The sequence below is a fragment of the Bombus vosnesenskii genome, unplaced genomic scaffold (assembly GCF_011952255.1).
Source record: "Bombus vosnesenskii isolate JDL3184/JDL3185 unplaced genomic scaffold, Bvos_JDL3184-5_v1.1 scf7180000013605, whole genome shotgun sequence".
Classification (NCBI taxonomy): domain Eukaryota; kingdom Metazoa; phylum Arthropoda; class Insecta; order Hymenoptera; family Apidae; genus Bombus; species Bombus vosnesenskii.
In genome coordinates, this window is record NW_022883144.1 from 762,241 (window position 1) to 776,573 (window position 14,333).

The 14,333-nt window shown below is 29.7% G+C and overlaps 2 protein-coding genes across 2 annotated transcripts; both read left to right on the plus strand.

The window, feature by feature from the left end:
* Positions 1 to 490: 490 nt before the first annotated feature.
* Positions 491 to 2,598, plus strand: LOC117238720 (probable deoxyhypusine synthase). The gene is made up of 7 exons (XM_033503863.1): positions 491 to 722; positions 820 to 1,094; positions 1,165 to 1,383; positions 1,455 to 1,647; positions 2,101 to 2,204; positions 2,274 to 2,399; positions 2,474 to 2,598. Exons 1-7 carry the CDS (start codon positions 617 to 619, stop codon positions 2,570 to 2,572), a joined length of 1,122 nt encoding a protein of 373 aa, XP_033359754.1. The 5' UTR covers positions 491 to 616; the 3' UTR covers positions 2,573 to 2,598.
* A 4,395-nt stretch (positions 2,599 to 6,993) lies between these two features.
* LOC117238725 lies at positions 6,994 to 7,819 on the plus strand. The gene is made up of 3 exons (XM_033503870.1): positions 6,994 to 7,135; positions 7,290 to 7,373; positions 7,614 to 7,819. Exons 1-3 carry the CDS (start codon positions 7,103 to 7,105, stop codon positions 7,812 to 7,814), a joined length of 318 nt encoding a protein of 105 aa, XP_033359761.1. The 5' UTR covers positions 6,994 to 7,102; the 3' UTR covers positions 7,815 to 7,819.
* The last annotated feature ends 6,514 nt before the right edge of the window (positions 7,820 to 14,333 follow it).

A 14,333-nucleotide genomic window follows, 5' to 3' on the forward strand; every position in this document is an offset into this window, starting at 1 on the left:
TTCATCTGTTAACTGAGTATATACGATGTGCATACTACATAAAAATAAATTGTTCACGATTAACCATTATTCTTTTGAATTTATATTGTACAATTTACATTATCCTCTTCGTATCTACCTTCTTGCCCGATAGCTTAATCGCTCAGAACCAATAAAAAAACAAAAGCTTAAGTATTTAAATGCATTTACCCAAATACAAATTTGGATTGGAAATTGATAATTAAAACCATGTTATTTATTAACAGAAAAATACTAATTTACGTAATATTTTTTAGATATTTTATGTAAATTGAAAATGATGTAAAAGGTTAGTAAAACTTCTATATGTATAAAAAATGTATTATTAATAAATAAATCTTTATATGAAATAAACAATTTAATAATAAATTACGAATTTTCATATAATAATTTATAATATCTAATAATAATTTATAATATCAGTATTTATAATAATTATAATATTTTTAGTATGTATGGAGAAACTATTTTGAATCGTATTTTCATTTTAGGTTATGTTTGCTTGTAAACATCGTGTATATACATAAGCACATATTCCGTCAGGAGGATAATATAAATAATATAGTTTAAAAAATATATCAATAAATCTTATATAAAAATGAACGACAGTAAACAAAATTCACACGATGAAGTTCCAGAAATCGTAAAAAATGCTGTATTGGTAAACAGTTCTCCCATTCCAGTTGAAACACCTATTGTGGAAGGTTGTGTAGCTTCATCAAAATATAAGAAAATCAAGCTTTAGAATATAATCAGCAATTAAATATGACTACAATATTAAATGATATTAATATATTTCAGGGTATGATTGGAACAAGGGAATTGACTATCATGCTTTATTTAAAACATATAAAAATTCTGGCTTTCAAGCAACAAACTTTGGTTTAGCAGTGAATGAAATTCAGCGAATGATAAATGCTAGAAACATTCCTCTTAAAGATGACCAAATTGATAGTTTGGAAGAAGATAAGTTTATTGAAAGAAAATCTTCATGCACAATATTCCTAGGATATACATCAAATATGGCTTCATGTGGAATTCGGGATACTATAAGGTTTCTTGTGCAACATAAAATGGTCTGTTAAAACATTTGGAAATCTTAATCCTGAATTTTATTGACAATTTAAATATACACTTGTGTTGTAGGTTGACTGTATTGTAACTACAGCAGGTGGTGTAGAGGAAGATTTCATAAAATGCTTAGCACCAACATACATAGGAGATTTCCATTTAGAAGGAAGAAGTCTTAGGGAACGTGGTATTAATAGAATAGGAAATTTGTTAGTACCTAATAATAATTACTGTCTATTTGAAGATTGGGTTATGCCTATATTAGACACAATGTTGGCTGAACAGAAAGAAAGAGTATGATTTAAAAAAGAAGCCAAACATTCTCTTTTAAGAAATTAAGTTCTTGAATGTACATGAATTTTTAGGGTACGATTTGGACACCATCTAAAGTAATAGCAAGACTTGGTGTAGAAATTAATAATGAAGATTCAATATATTATTGGGCTGCAAAAAATAATATTCCTGTGTTTAGTCCTGCTCTGACAGATGGCAGCCTTGGTGATATGATGTATTTCCATTCCTTTAGGAATCCAGGTCTAATTGTTGACATAGTATCAGGTTTGAACCCTCAAAATAAAGTTTGAAATTTTCGTGTAATTTATATTGTAGTATCGTGGACGAGGGGCCTGCGATGGTGTCGTGCGAAATATAAACAAGCGGTTGTTGAGCATGTGCATGATGGGGCTTAAACAAAAGATATGAGACTAAGACAAAAGACAAAGGGTTGCTAAGGGACATAAACGAATTAACGGCAGTATGAGTTGAGAAGTCAGAGAGTGCGGATTATGTTGTCGAGATAGTATTGTTAGCGTTGTTGAGAGAGAGCTGAATTTGTGTTGACGAGAGTTGTTAATTAATTATAATACGTTGTTACGATTAGTTCATGTTAAATAACTATTGTTTTCTGTTTAATCCATTTATTATTAATAAACTAATTTTTATATTTACGATACTACAATATATATATATATATATAATTTATTAAATAATATTATATCGATTATTTTACAGATCTTAGACGGTTAAATACAATGGCTATGAAAGCAATAAATAGTGGCATGATCATTATAGGAGGTGGTGTTGTAAAACATCACATATGCAATGCAAATCTCATGGTAATAAGAGAAAATCTCAAATAGAAATGATTTTGATAATAAATTGATTTAAAATAATTTATATTTCAGAGAAATGGTGCTGACTATGCAGTATTTATAAATACATCTTCAGAATTTGATGGCAGTGATAGTGGTGCTCGTCCAGATGAAGCTGTTTCATGGGGTAAAATTCGAATGGATGCGAAACCAGTTAAAGTAAGAACATTCCTTATCATATTGAAATGTATTACTTAAATAATGAATTAACTTAACATTTACTAATATTTTAGATTTATGCAGAAGCATCACTGGTATTTCCACTACTTGTTGGAGAAACTTTTGCTCGACAATATCACTCAACAAGAGAAAAAATTGTTTCAGATGTTTAAGAAAAACTTAATAGAAACATTTAAACCAAAAATAAAAGCATTTCTATCTTTCTTTTCTATACAAGTAATATTCGAAAATGTTTTTTTGATTTTTCTAATTCTTTTTTTACTTTGATTTTGTTGGAAACCAAATTGATTAACATAGTATAAGCCATGTGTTAAACAAAAAGAGGGAAATCAACTAGGAGAGAGAACATGATCTCAGAGTGTGTTCAGAGAAAGTGTGTGAACAACGTGCAACTAAGAATGTGTAGATTGTTATTTCTATTTACTAAGTACATTTATACCTTTTCTTACCTTTACACCATTACGCTTGATTATTTATGCCCATATCACAATGCCTATTTGCGCTAAATATATAGATTAATTGCTAAGTAAACGGTAGATTATATAAAACAACTTTCATATGAAATGTCTTACTAAAGGAACGATCGGAAAGAAGAAAGCGTTTTACCGGCGACGCGATATAATTAGCCACGTACGAGAAAATTAAATATTGAATTTAAAATAAATTGCATTTCACATTGACTTTTATTATTCGTTTATTAATTAGTTTATTAAGTTTATTAAGTAAAGTTTATTAATTTCTTCAACACAATCATGATGGTAACCAATCAGCTCATTATTTGTTATACAATTCATAATTATATCATGTAAAATGATGCAATTAGTATCTGTATATCAAATAATACCGATTGCCCAGGTCTTACCACATAGAGATTGCTGCGAATGGAGACCTTCTCTATACATCCTGCTTTTAAGCAAAAATTTACTAATTTTGTATAAACAAATTTTAATAAATTCTCCTTTTCATGTGTTCAACCCTTTAACTGTTGCGCAAAAAAGCGTTCAAAATAAATTGGGAGTGTACAATATGTTAGACTATTAAAAAACAGTAATATTAGAAAAATGTACATTATTAACAAATAAACATACCAGTGTTTCCATTAATGAACACTATAATAATTAAGAGGGATTGCGACGAGATGTTTAGTGCAACCATATGGGTGGTTGGTATCAGATGAACCAGAGGCAGGAATGTGCTTTCACAGATCAGTGGAAAAAGATTGGGTATAATATAAGCGCAACGCTACTTCAAAAAGCGCGATCATTCATTGCGCAATTCTACCTGGAGAACTAATTAAAACACTCGCGATGGAAGACTATTCTTATTCTTAAAACAAATTTCATAAAAATAAATATCTGTATATGAGCAAAAAGCTATTTCAAATACTGCGATACTACAAATTACTCTCAAAAATATTCTAACAATTTATAATCAAAATTGTTAAAAACAAACACGGTGTCATAATTCGCAACACTAAAGCAAACATGATTATCGTTTTCTCGCAACTCTAATTCAAGCCGTAATCAATTTCTTGCAACACTAATAAAGAGCTGCAAAATTTCTCTATAACTCTAATTCAGGCCGTAATTAATCTTTTGTAACATTAATAAGAAAAGCCGTGATTTGTTCTACATGGTAGTGGGACGACATGTACATGGGCCAACTACAATTACAAATACTAAAAGCGAGCATAGTGACAAAGTAGTAGTGAAAATGACTTTCTATATTCTGGATGTTTGGATGATCCAGACGATGGAAAGCCATTAATAGTTGCTCACTTCTGAATCTTCCTGGCCTCTTTAGCTCGTAACCTCTTTTTTCTTTGGGCGCAATGCTTGTTATATCTTAAATCTAAGCTCAAGTCTTCTAATAGTAAAATAAAAAATAATTTATTAAGGTGAAATAAAAAAGTAAATTGTAGAAGCTGATTCAAGTGAACACGGTCGATCAACGATCATAGTGATCACTGTCTACCTGCATGTGCGTGCTTAAGCAACACGTAAATGTTCGTTTCGAAACCTACTCGCGATCACAACCGCGAAATTCGAAAATTTGTTTAATATAATTAGAAACCTATCCTGAGCTAATAATAAATAAAATAATAAAAAAAAAGAAGTGTCACTACTCGCGGTATAATAAATACCTGCGGTCACAATGCTCGTTAAAAGTTCTACATAATATAAACAGACACCCATGTCGATTCGGACATTTCGTTCTACGACATGATTGAGTGACTGGAGGAACGAAAATGCATGCAACTCACGATTAGATGCGAAGAACGCTGTTATCAATATTATCGTGGCCTACAGGAAGTCATCGTGAAGCCACCATTACATAGGAATCACCGAACTTCATGGAAGAAGTGAAGGCTGGAAGAAATCTGAAACAAAGCATAGAATATTATAGTTCGTTCTTAAAGTTAATTATTTGCAAAGTTTGAAATAATGAAACATTTATCTTTATTTTAATGACAATATCCAATTCAATTCGAATTCAATTCAATTATTCACGGAAATGGAACAAAATGTAAGTTATTTCAATTTCTTAATTAAGTGAAACAAAATCTACAGGTTCTGCAACAAATTGATATTAAACAATTTGTTTAATTTCTTTAAAATAAAAAATAATCTAGTATATTCGAAATAAAAAAAGATAATTTATAATCTTGCCCATTTTCATCTTAATATTCTTAATAAACTGTGACATTATTTTGTTATATTACGTATTTATTATGTTAAAAAAATTTCTCTCGCGATCAACCAATAATCTGTATAAAATATCAAAACTTTTAAATAAATGTTTAAAAGGAACAAACTATATACGAATGAACCATGATCAAGGTTAAATGTCGTTTTGGAAACTCATAACACGACCTTCCAATAAATGTAACAATCAAAAAATGTAATAAATGTAAAAAGAGATAATTTAGTTACAAATTATAATAATATCGGGAAAATTATTGAATAAAAACGTACGTTAATTAAGTAAAATTAACAGTAGCCAACAGTAGCAACGAAGTTAATGTAATTAATAATGGCCACCCGAAATGATAAATCTTAATAACGATTTTCAAGAATCAAATAATTCCCCGCGTAACAGGGACGCATCTCGGACTAATTTTATGGGATGAGGTACGAGCTTACACGAATAGGATTCAGTCGATTTTTTGGAGAATCGAAATGTTTATCGAAAATATTTATCAACAATGAGCATTTCAAATATCGTATATATTTATATACGAATATTTAAATGACTATGGGTTAATTTAATTTAGTCAACTAGAATTAATCAAATTCAATACAATTTGCAAAGATCACCAAAGTATTTGCATATTCAATTACCTATTCACTTTATCAAGCCACTCATTATTTTATATTTAAGATGGCTGTCCATATCGTATACTAGTTTTTATTAAATATATGTTTACAGTAAATATTTTTTAATTTCTATATACATTTTCAGATTGGTACCAAATTTACAAATATAACTACGATAGTTATGTATCATTATGGTTCTAATGCAAAATACTTCATACGATTGTACATAGTATACACATAAAAGTTTTCTATGATAACTGTCGAAATATTTTTGCGAAAATATATTCACCTTTAACCAATTTCAGTGATTATATGTAATAACTATTTAAAACAACGTTCAGATTGTAGACGAATTTGATAATGCAAAAGCAAATCTACGAATACAATCTACTGATTACCTAATAACTTCTGGATGATTTGTTCATGTTTTTTCTTGGTATGTTTCCCGCTTAAAACTGGCAGTTTTATGTTACATCCTAATATGATAGATCGACTATAAGAAATTATATCGATTATGATTGAATACTGCGATATTTAATTCCATATTTCACCGTTTCATTGGCGCTGTAATCTTTATTTAAGTTAAGATTATTGCGCGCATACTTCATACGAAGGTACATTGTTTAATTTATAACAGAAAATAGTACTTCCTTTAATCCTCCTCGTCTATTAAATAATACAGCTGATTTAGCAAAGCGCCTGTAAGTCTTTTTTTTATAGTTTGGCCTAAATAAATCAAATAAACGTACTTTAATTTTAAGTCTAAGTTTCATTAATTTAATGAATTTAATTTATTTAATTTGGTAGTGCATAATGAAGTAATGCCTCTTCATACTTGGATGAGTTTAGTCCTCAAAATAATTTTTATTATTCAACAAAATTCTTGTAGGTATTGTCATTGACAAATACAGGATCTCGTTTGTGGTTTATAAAACTCAAACAACTATCATTGACTAAATACCTTACCTGTGCTACTGTCATTACTATGCCGCATCGATAATATCGCATATATATAGAATAGTATATAACATAATAAGAGTGACCAAAATGTAATACACGAAAAAATATTGAGTATCAGGTCTATTCTATGTTTAGTCAATGGTCTATCCTTGCTACTTGATGACGATAAAACAGTTTCAATTTATATTAGTTTCAAATGATGAAAAAATGATGCACACAGTAGGTGCTGCCCCTGTGCGGTAGAATATTTAAACAGAAATGTTAACCGTTGGTTCACCGCTTTTCAAATGTTCCAGTGAGCGCATATCGATTCCAGCACGAGAAAGTTAACCATCGGCTTTGTACGAGCTGCTTGTCAGTTACGTCTTCTTCGTTCGAAATAATCTGTTACAATTAATAGATAACATGGACTCCGCTATTGTTCATCTCGAACAAAGTGTAAGTGCTGCTTTTTATTATTTTTTACTTGTTCATCCTGATTGTCATTTGAAATTTTTCATAAATACCGGACTTGATCAAATAAATGTCAAATGTTAAGTATTATTTTTTACGTATAATAAGTTAGTATTTTATGAATTGGTTGATGTTATAGGTACAAGAAGCTGACGGAAAGCTGGACATGATCGCATGGAAAATTGATGCTTTCGAAAAAGAGTTTGAAGATCCAGAAAGCGAGGTATGTTTTGTTTAAAACACTGTTCGAGATATATGTTTCTTTGTCAGTTGTTTGTTAGATTCGATTCATTTAAAAATCAGTAGCTAGTGCAAAAAATTACATTTTTCGTTCGAATATCAATTGTTTAACTGATAGACAATGATTTGATTAGAAAAAATTCACCTTATTTGTTTGGTGGTTACTAAATTTGACATTTAAATTGCTTTTTTTATTTTTGTCCTTTTTTTATGCTTCTAACAGATCTCTGTGCTTCGTCTATTACGGTCTGTTCATCAAGTTACAAAAGATTATCAGAATCTTCGGCAAGAAATATTGGAAGTTCAGCAGTTACAAAAGCAACTTTCAGATTCCCTTAAAGCACAATTGTCTCAGGTACATGGACATTTTAATTTATTGCGCAATAAAATAGTAGGACAAAATAAAAATCCACAATTAAAATAAGATTAGAGCATTAGTTATTTTTTCAATTATTTCCTGAGTTATATTTAATTTAATTTACAAATTCCTTTAAATCACAAATTTTTTGTAGGTACTATAGTGATATTAGTAGAATGTATTATAAAAGTATCCGGTGTTCTTGTTAGTATCAACAAAATAATATTGAGGAAAAAAACAATAGGCAAACAGATTTTGTCTTTGTTCGAATTTACTAATTAGTAAAACCATCAGCATCTAGGACCTTAAATTTCAAATGTTTTCCAATTAATTTATAACATGTATTTATTACAAGACACTTGTAGTAAATATAATCATTTAATCTATGTTATGGTATAAGTAATAGGTATAAAAAATTATATGTTGGACAATGAGATACAAGTTAATAACATCAAAATAATTTAATTGCAATTTTTACAAAGGCAGCTAATACCACAACATCTTCCAATGAAAATTTGTCTTGCCATAAACATTTGAGAAGATTTGAGAAAGACTAAGTTGTAAAGTATATTGAAATGATCTTTTAAATGTTTTGATATATTTGTATATAATAACTAATGCATATTAGTTAGATGAATTATATACCTATGTGATTGATTCATTATTGTTATAATAATTTATTTTTCGACCTTATTACTTACTTCATAAATAGTATGGGATCAACAGATATTGTCGACAAATAATTTATTTAACTTCCTATGTAAGTGAGTTATTGGGGGCCAATCTATATGCTTGTATATCCATGGAAAACAATGGAACAAATAAGATTTGAAAATATTTTCTTTTTTAGACAAATATGAAATGGATCAATGTTTAATTATATAATTACATTTATGATATATTTATAGTAAATATACATAATAAATTATAGTTTTAATTATATTTTGCAAAATTTATTAAAGAACAAGCTTAAGTTATGAAATAATTTAAGTTAGTATGATATTTGAAAAGTTTTTAAATAATGAAAATCAAAATTTAAAAAATATTTTATAATTTATCATCTATGTAGAATTCATGATTATAGTGCCAAATTCTATTTATATCAATTAGGATGTAGAACTGTGAATATACATCTATAATACTTATATACTGAGTGACAGCATGATAATATCTATGTTTAAAACTAACTATATTCAGTTATATTTTATTATTATATTCTTTCAAGAATCTATATAATACTCTCATTGAATCTTTTGTAAGTGATTAAGAATTTTACTTCTTTGTATTTGTTATATAATCAAATTGTATAAATTAATTAATATGTTTTCATACAAAAGGAAAAAGAGCAAGTAAATTTCTGATAATATTTAATTATGCAAAATTATACTTTTTGCATTGTGAACAACGTATAACTATCGTATATTTACTATAGTCACCCTGTATGTAGTTGAAGTATTTCCTGCAACAATAGTTAAATTATTCTTACATTCAAAATATATACAACTGAGAAGTTTACTCTTTATAATCAGTAAGTAATTTCATTATTTTAAGGAATGACTTATGTATACATAAGTGACACTTGTTATGGTTTTATAAATTTCTGTTTTTAATAAATAAATTTTATTGTATATATATGTATGTGTATAGAGTAGGAAAAGTGGCAAGCATATTTTATGACACAAGGAATAAAGAGAGAAATGTGCAAAGCCAGTTGCATATATTAAAGTATGAAAAATGAAATTGCCTTAAGACACAGATGTGCATTCAATGAACTACGTGAACTGTGTTGGACTTACACTTTACTATGATGTATGTAAATCAAAAAGTCTGTTATTTAGTAATGTATAAGCACAACAAGCACACTTTTATACATCTTGATTGGTCAATTACGTGCATTTCAAGAAAATGTTTTAGTCCTCTTCGTAATATGGAATTTGTTTAAGTTAATTATAAATTTAGTTTGCAGTTATAAGTCTTAATATAATTAATACATGTCACATTATATTTTTATCTTACTGTTAATTGCTCTTCATTTTCTTTCTTTTTCATGTTTTAAAAAGCAGATAAGAACAAGAAAATCTGTGAGTGTTCACGTGGCATTTTCTTGAATGGAGTAACTGAGTTTCATGATCATAAAGTTGCTAGCTGTTCACATAAAAAGCAGTTTTCTTCAAATTTAAAGCAAGTCGATTACCTATTAAATGTAATCACTCTTTGTGAGAAACTCCTCTAAGTCAATACTAATGATTCAGAAAGAAAAAAGATATTTGTGATACTCAGTGACTCGCACGTTTATCAGAGTTCATTTATATTTCAGTTAATCAATCGTGTATCTAGTTTCAATTGCTCTACAGGCAACGTATTAACTGAAAATATAAATCAACTTCTAGATTGACCTCTAGCCTTTATCTAAGCAATTAGATCTGGTCTATATCGGAAGTATATCGATGCATACACGTACACGTACATGTTCGGTAGTGATATCAGTCACAGTCACGTGTTATATTTTTATTGTTGTAGCACGCGGTAATAAAAATTAAATTATAACTCTTTCCATAAGTCACAATGGTGCATTACATCGACCGTAAATTTTTAATATTACCTTCGTTTCGATACTACGATGAACATCGTTTGATGTACATCATTCAAAATTTCAATGATAGCGATTTCAATTTCGCCGCGAAGGTGCGAAACTGACTTCCGAATTAATAATTTCATTTTTTGAAAAATAAGCGAATTTCTTTATATTTGCATGCTACAAAGATGCAATACGAAAGGTAAATATATCTTTTGATATTTTAATGCTGCAGAGATATAGAATGGGACAAAATTGAGTTTAAATATTGCTTGTGAAAAATAAGTTTTTACAAAATTAATTACACAACAATCGTGAAATGTTAATTCTTGAAAACGCGTGACTTTGATTGTTTGATCGATAGTTTAATACTCGTTAAAATTGTTTTTTAGAATAGATGTAGAAAGTAAGTGAAGAGAAAAATGGTCTGGAACACATTCGAAACGTGCCAAAAATACTTTGGTCAATTAGCATTAAATAAATATAATATATATGTATATATATATCTATCGTTTCATTTCAGTGTAATTGAACGCAGATTTCAGAGCATCTGCTTTTCTGTATGTATAGTCTACATATCACATTTTCACGATTTTCGACGATCTATTTCACCTTTTTACTCGTGATATTTCTAAAGGGAAAGGAACGTTCATTAGTTCTTTATTTAAAATTGACACGACTAATCGTAACTGTGCAAGAGAAAAAAAAAGTAGGGAGGAAAATAAAAAAGAATATTGTAATTATGTAAAGGGACTTGGTTAAAAACGTAGCAAGTTTTTATCACTTGTTCGCTTGTTCTAATTATTAAAGAATGTTTCGTTTCTCTTTTGTGAAATGTGAAAAGAATTATTTATATTTAAGTATTTCATATACTCCCGATAAAAAAATAGTCGAATGGTATTTTGGAACAATAAATTGGAATTTGTAGTTTGTACAGCCGCGAATAACTGAATATATAGAATGCGATAGAATGAGCTGCGTTTTTAATTAAAAGCCTTGCATACGTGTTTCTACAAATGTTACAAATGAAACTTTAATGCATGTTGCACGCTTAGACACAATATGAATATGGTTAATCGATCATTATTAAATACAACTTCTTTATTGTTTATTCATGGAATACGCTTTCATGTGGTTCGTAAAATTGTACAATTTCGATTCCAGTCTGTATTCGTTAATAATCAATTAAATGATTAGTTAGAATAATTATATCTCAGTAGTTACATTAATGGAAATGGTATACAATAAAATATTAATGCAATATTTTTGGTAATTTTGATCAATTATTGTTATTTGTTGAAGTTTCTCATTCAATTTTAGGGTAAGAGTATTTCATTTCTAATAAATAAGAGCAATATATTAGAAGCTCCATAAAAGTATTTGTTTTAATTTTTCAGACTGGAATTAAGTAGCACATAGTCCGAACCGAGCGTTGAAATTTATCAATCGTTTACCGTTGTATTATACACGATTGCTCAAACATTTCGATGTATGTTATACAAAATTAAATAACACGACAAAAATTGTATCTTTTTAGATATTTATCACGCTATTATCTAATAAATTGTTAACTCCATAGCAAATCATTAATGAGAACTTTTTCATATGGTCCTATTTAAAACCTTTGTTTCTTTATGATGTGAGATAGTAGAAAGATATGATTAATATTTAATAACTTTATTTAAATAGTACAATGTAGTTAGTTAAAGTAGAAAATAAAGTTGAGCCCTAGAAATATTAGTTTTTTGGTTGGAGTCCCATTTTAACATAATTATTATGAAATGAACAAATTCTCAGAAAGAATACGTGTCTATGAGGTGTCCGGTCTTGAATGGCTAAACCATGAATCATGCATTTAAAACGGTTATCTGTATGTTACTTTGCAAATTTCATTATCGGCGTTTACCTTTTAAGTAATAATTTGACGAATTTTCCTTTCCGCTTTTAATTCGATTTTTATCGGTTTAAAACTAAATCTGGTTTCATGTTAAAGTTAGCCAAAATTAGCATCTCTTTAGTCTCCAGTAATGTTTTTATTTATTTTTTGAATCCTTAAAACATTATTTAGTAATGACATAAAAACAGTGTAATATAGGTACTACAAGGTAATTTTACAAATAGTATTTTTTCTTACAGGATTAAATATTGTACACCATCTATGATTTATATATTTCAAAAATTAATAAAGAAGAAATACATTATCAACCTTTTAATATATCTTTAAAGTAAATTTTTCTTAATAACAATTTCATCAGAATTTCAAAAACTATAATATAGTATAATACAAAATGCAATGTTTTTCTTCTTTTTGTCAAGAGAGGAAAACCAAGGCTGTTCGGTATAATCTAAAAAATATTTCAAATGTCTGGTACGAGGTCAGCTGAATCGTGAAACAGCCTAATCAATTACTCATTTCCTCTTACCATCAGCCACAGTACAGTGGCCTTAGAGACCCTTTGATTAGCGGCCGACCGTCGCGTAGAACGACCAAGCCATTTCCTTGATGAAAAATTCTTGCCCGTGCAACCGCCCGTTATTTATTTACCAAAAGGTCCGATATCGCGAGTTGATATCATTTGAACGGACGGAAACGCGCGATTTTTCTCGTGATACCTGGGTGCGTATGATTTTCTAGGTCACACGAGTACACCGAAGGGATTCGCGACTGGAAATGAGGTGACTACGTGCTGAAGATTCCTCGGGTTAAAACTCGGGTTTTTAATTAGAGTAAAATGATTTTTTTGTGTCTTGTGGCCTCTGTTAATTGTATTACGAAGCTTACAGTGATTTTCTCTGATGAAGGATAGTACGTACATATAATACATAATTATAGAGATACAAACATTTAAAGAGCGATTTTATAATGTTATAATTCGAAGTGTTCGTTGAGACTTAGTTTGAACTGGTATTTATTTTCTCTTTAACGTGAAATTTCATATCAGGTGATAGGAGATTTAGCGAGACTATAATATCAGTCTCTAGATTCCAGGCTTCAGGAAATCTTTTTAGTAAACCTGTATAGGATTAATCTTTGGAATTGGTTTTTCTGTGGCATTGAAATTTTAGAGAAGAGATTTGTGGGAGAAGTATTAAAGTGAAAATAAATGCTTCTGTAATTTAGATTAAACTTTAGAGAAAAGCTACGTGAGAAATATTAAAATGAAAATAATTGCTTCTGAAATTAATAAATTATAAAAGTGATCGTATTTAAGACTGCAATTAAGAAATTGAATAAAAGTATTCGCTGCAAGTATTTATTTAAAAATTAAGACGTGCCGCCTCAACGCTTCTCTTTTAAAATTAAATATTTTGTAATAATCGATATTAAATTATTTTCGATGGTCTCGACACGATCGTCTTTGGAATGATCGTTTTCTTTCCGCAACAACGGGCAATGAGGCGTGATGTGTCCCTCCTTAAGGCATTTAGAGCACGATACCCTTGATGATGTGGCCGGTCGGTTTTCCTCTGGGCGTCGGGAGTACTTCCTTGGTTCCAACTTCATCCTTTTGCGGCACCCAGATGTTCTATGTCCGCAATTACCGTAGTGGCGGTACTTGTCCCAGAAGGCGAGTGATCTGCTTCGTTTATTTTCGGAGCCCGATGGTGGCCCCCGTGACGGAGGCATCTGCCTCTCCTCGTAGAAAGGTTTCATTTCTCTTCGGAATTGTTTCACTGACTTGATATCGTTCGTGAGTGCTAATTGTCTAAAGCGTCGGTCGCGCGAGCTCATTAGATAGAGAACGGTGGCGGTGATCATTTCGGCCCTTGTTGAATTTCGCCACATCATCTGCAAGAGGGAGATGATACGATTGCCGTACTCCCCTTGTGATTCGTTCTCCCATTGTGGTGCCTCGGGTAACTTTATTAGCGACGAGGCTACTGTTTCTTGGATACGGAAATATTCAATGAATTGTTCCTTAAACGTTTGCCATGTAACCCATTCGCCATCTATTATTCGCGCAAGCCAATGCGCTGCCGAACCCTCTAGGGCATGGTTTAAAGCAAAA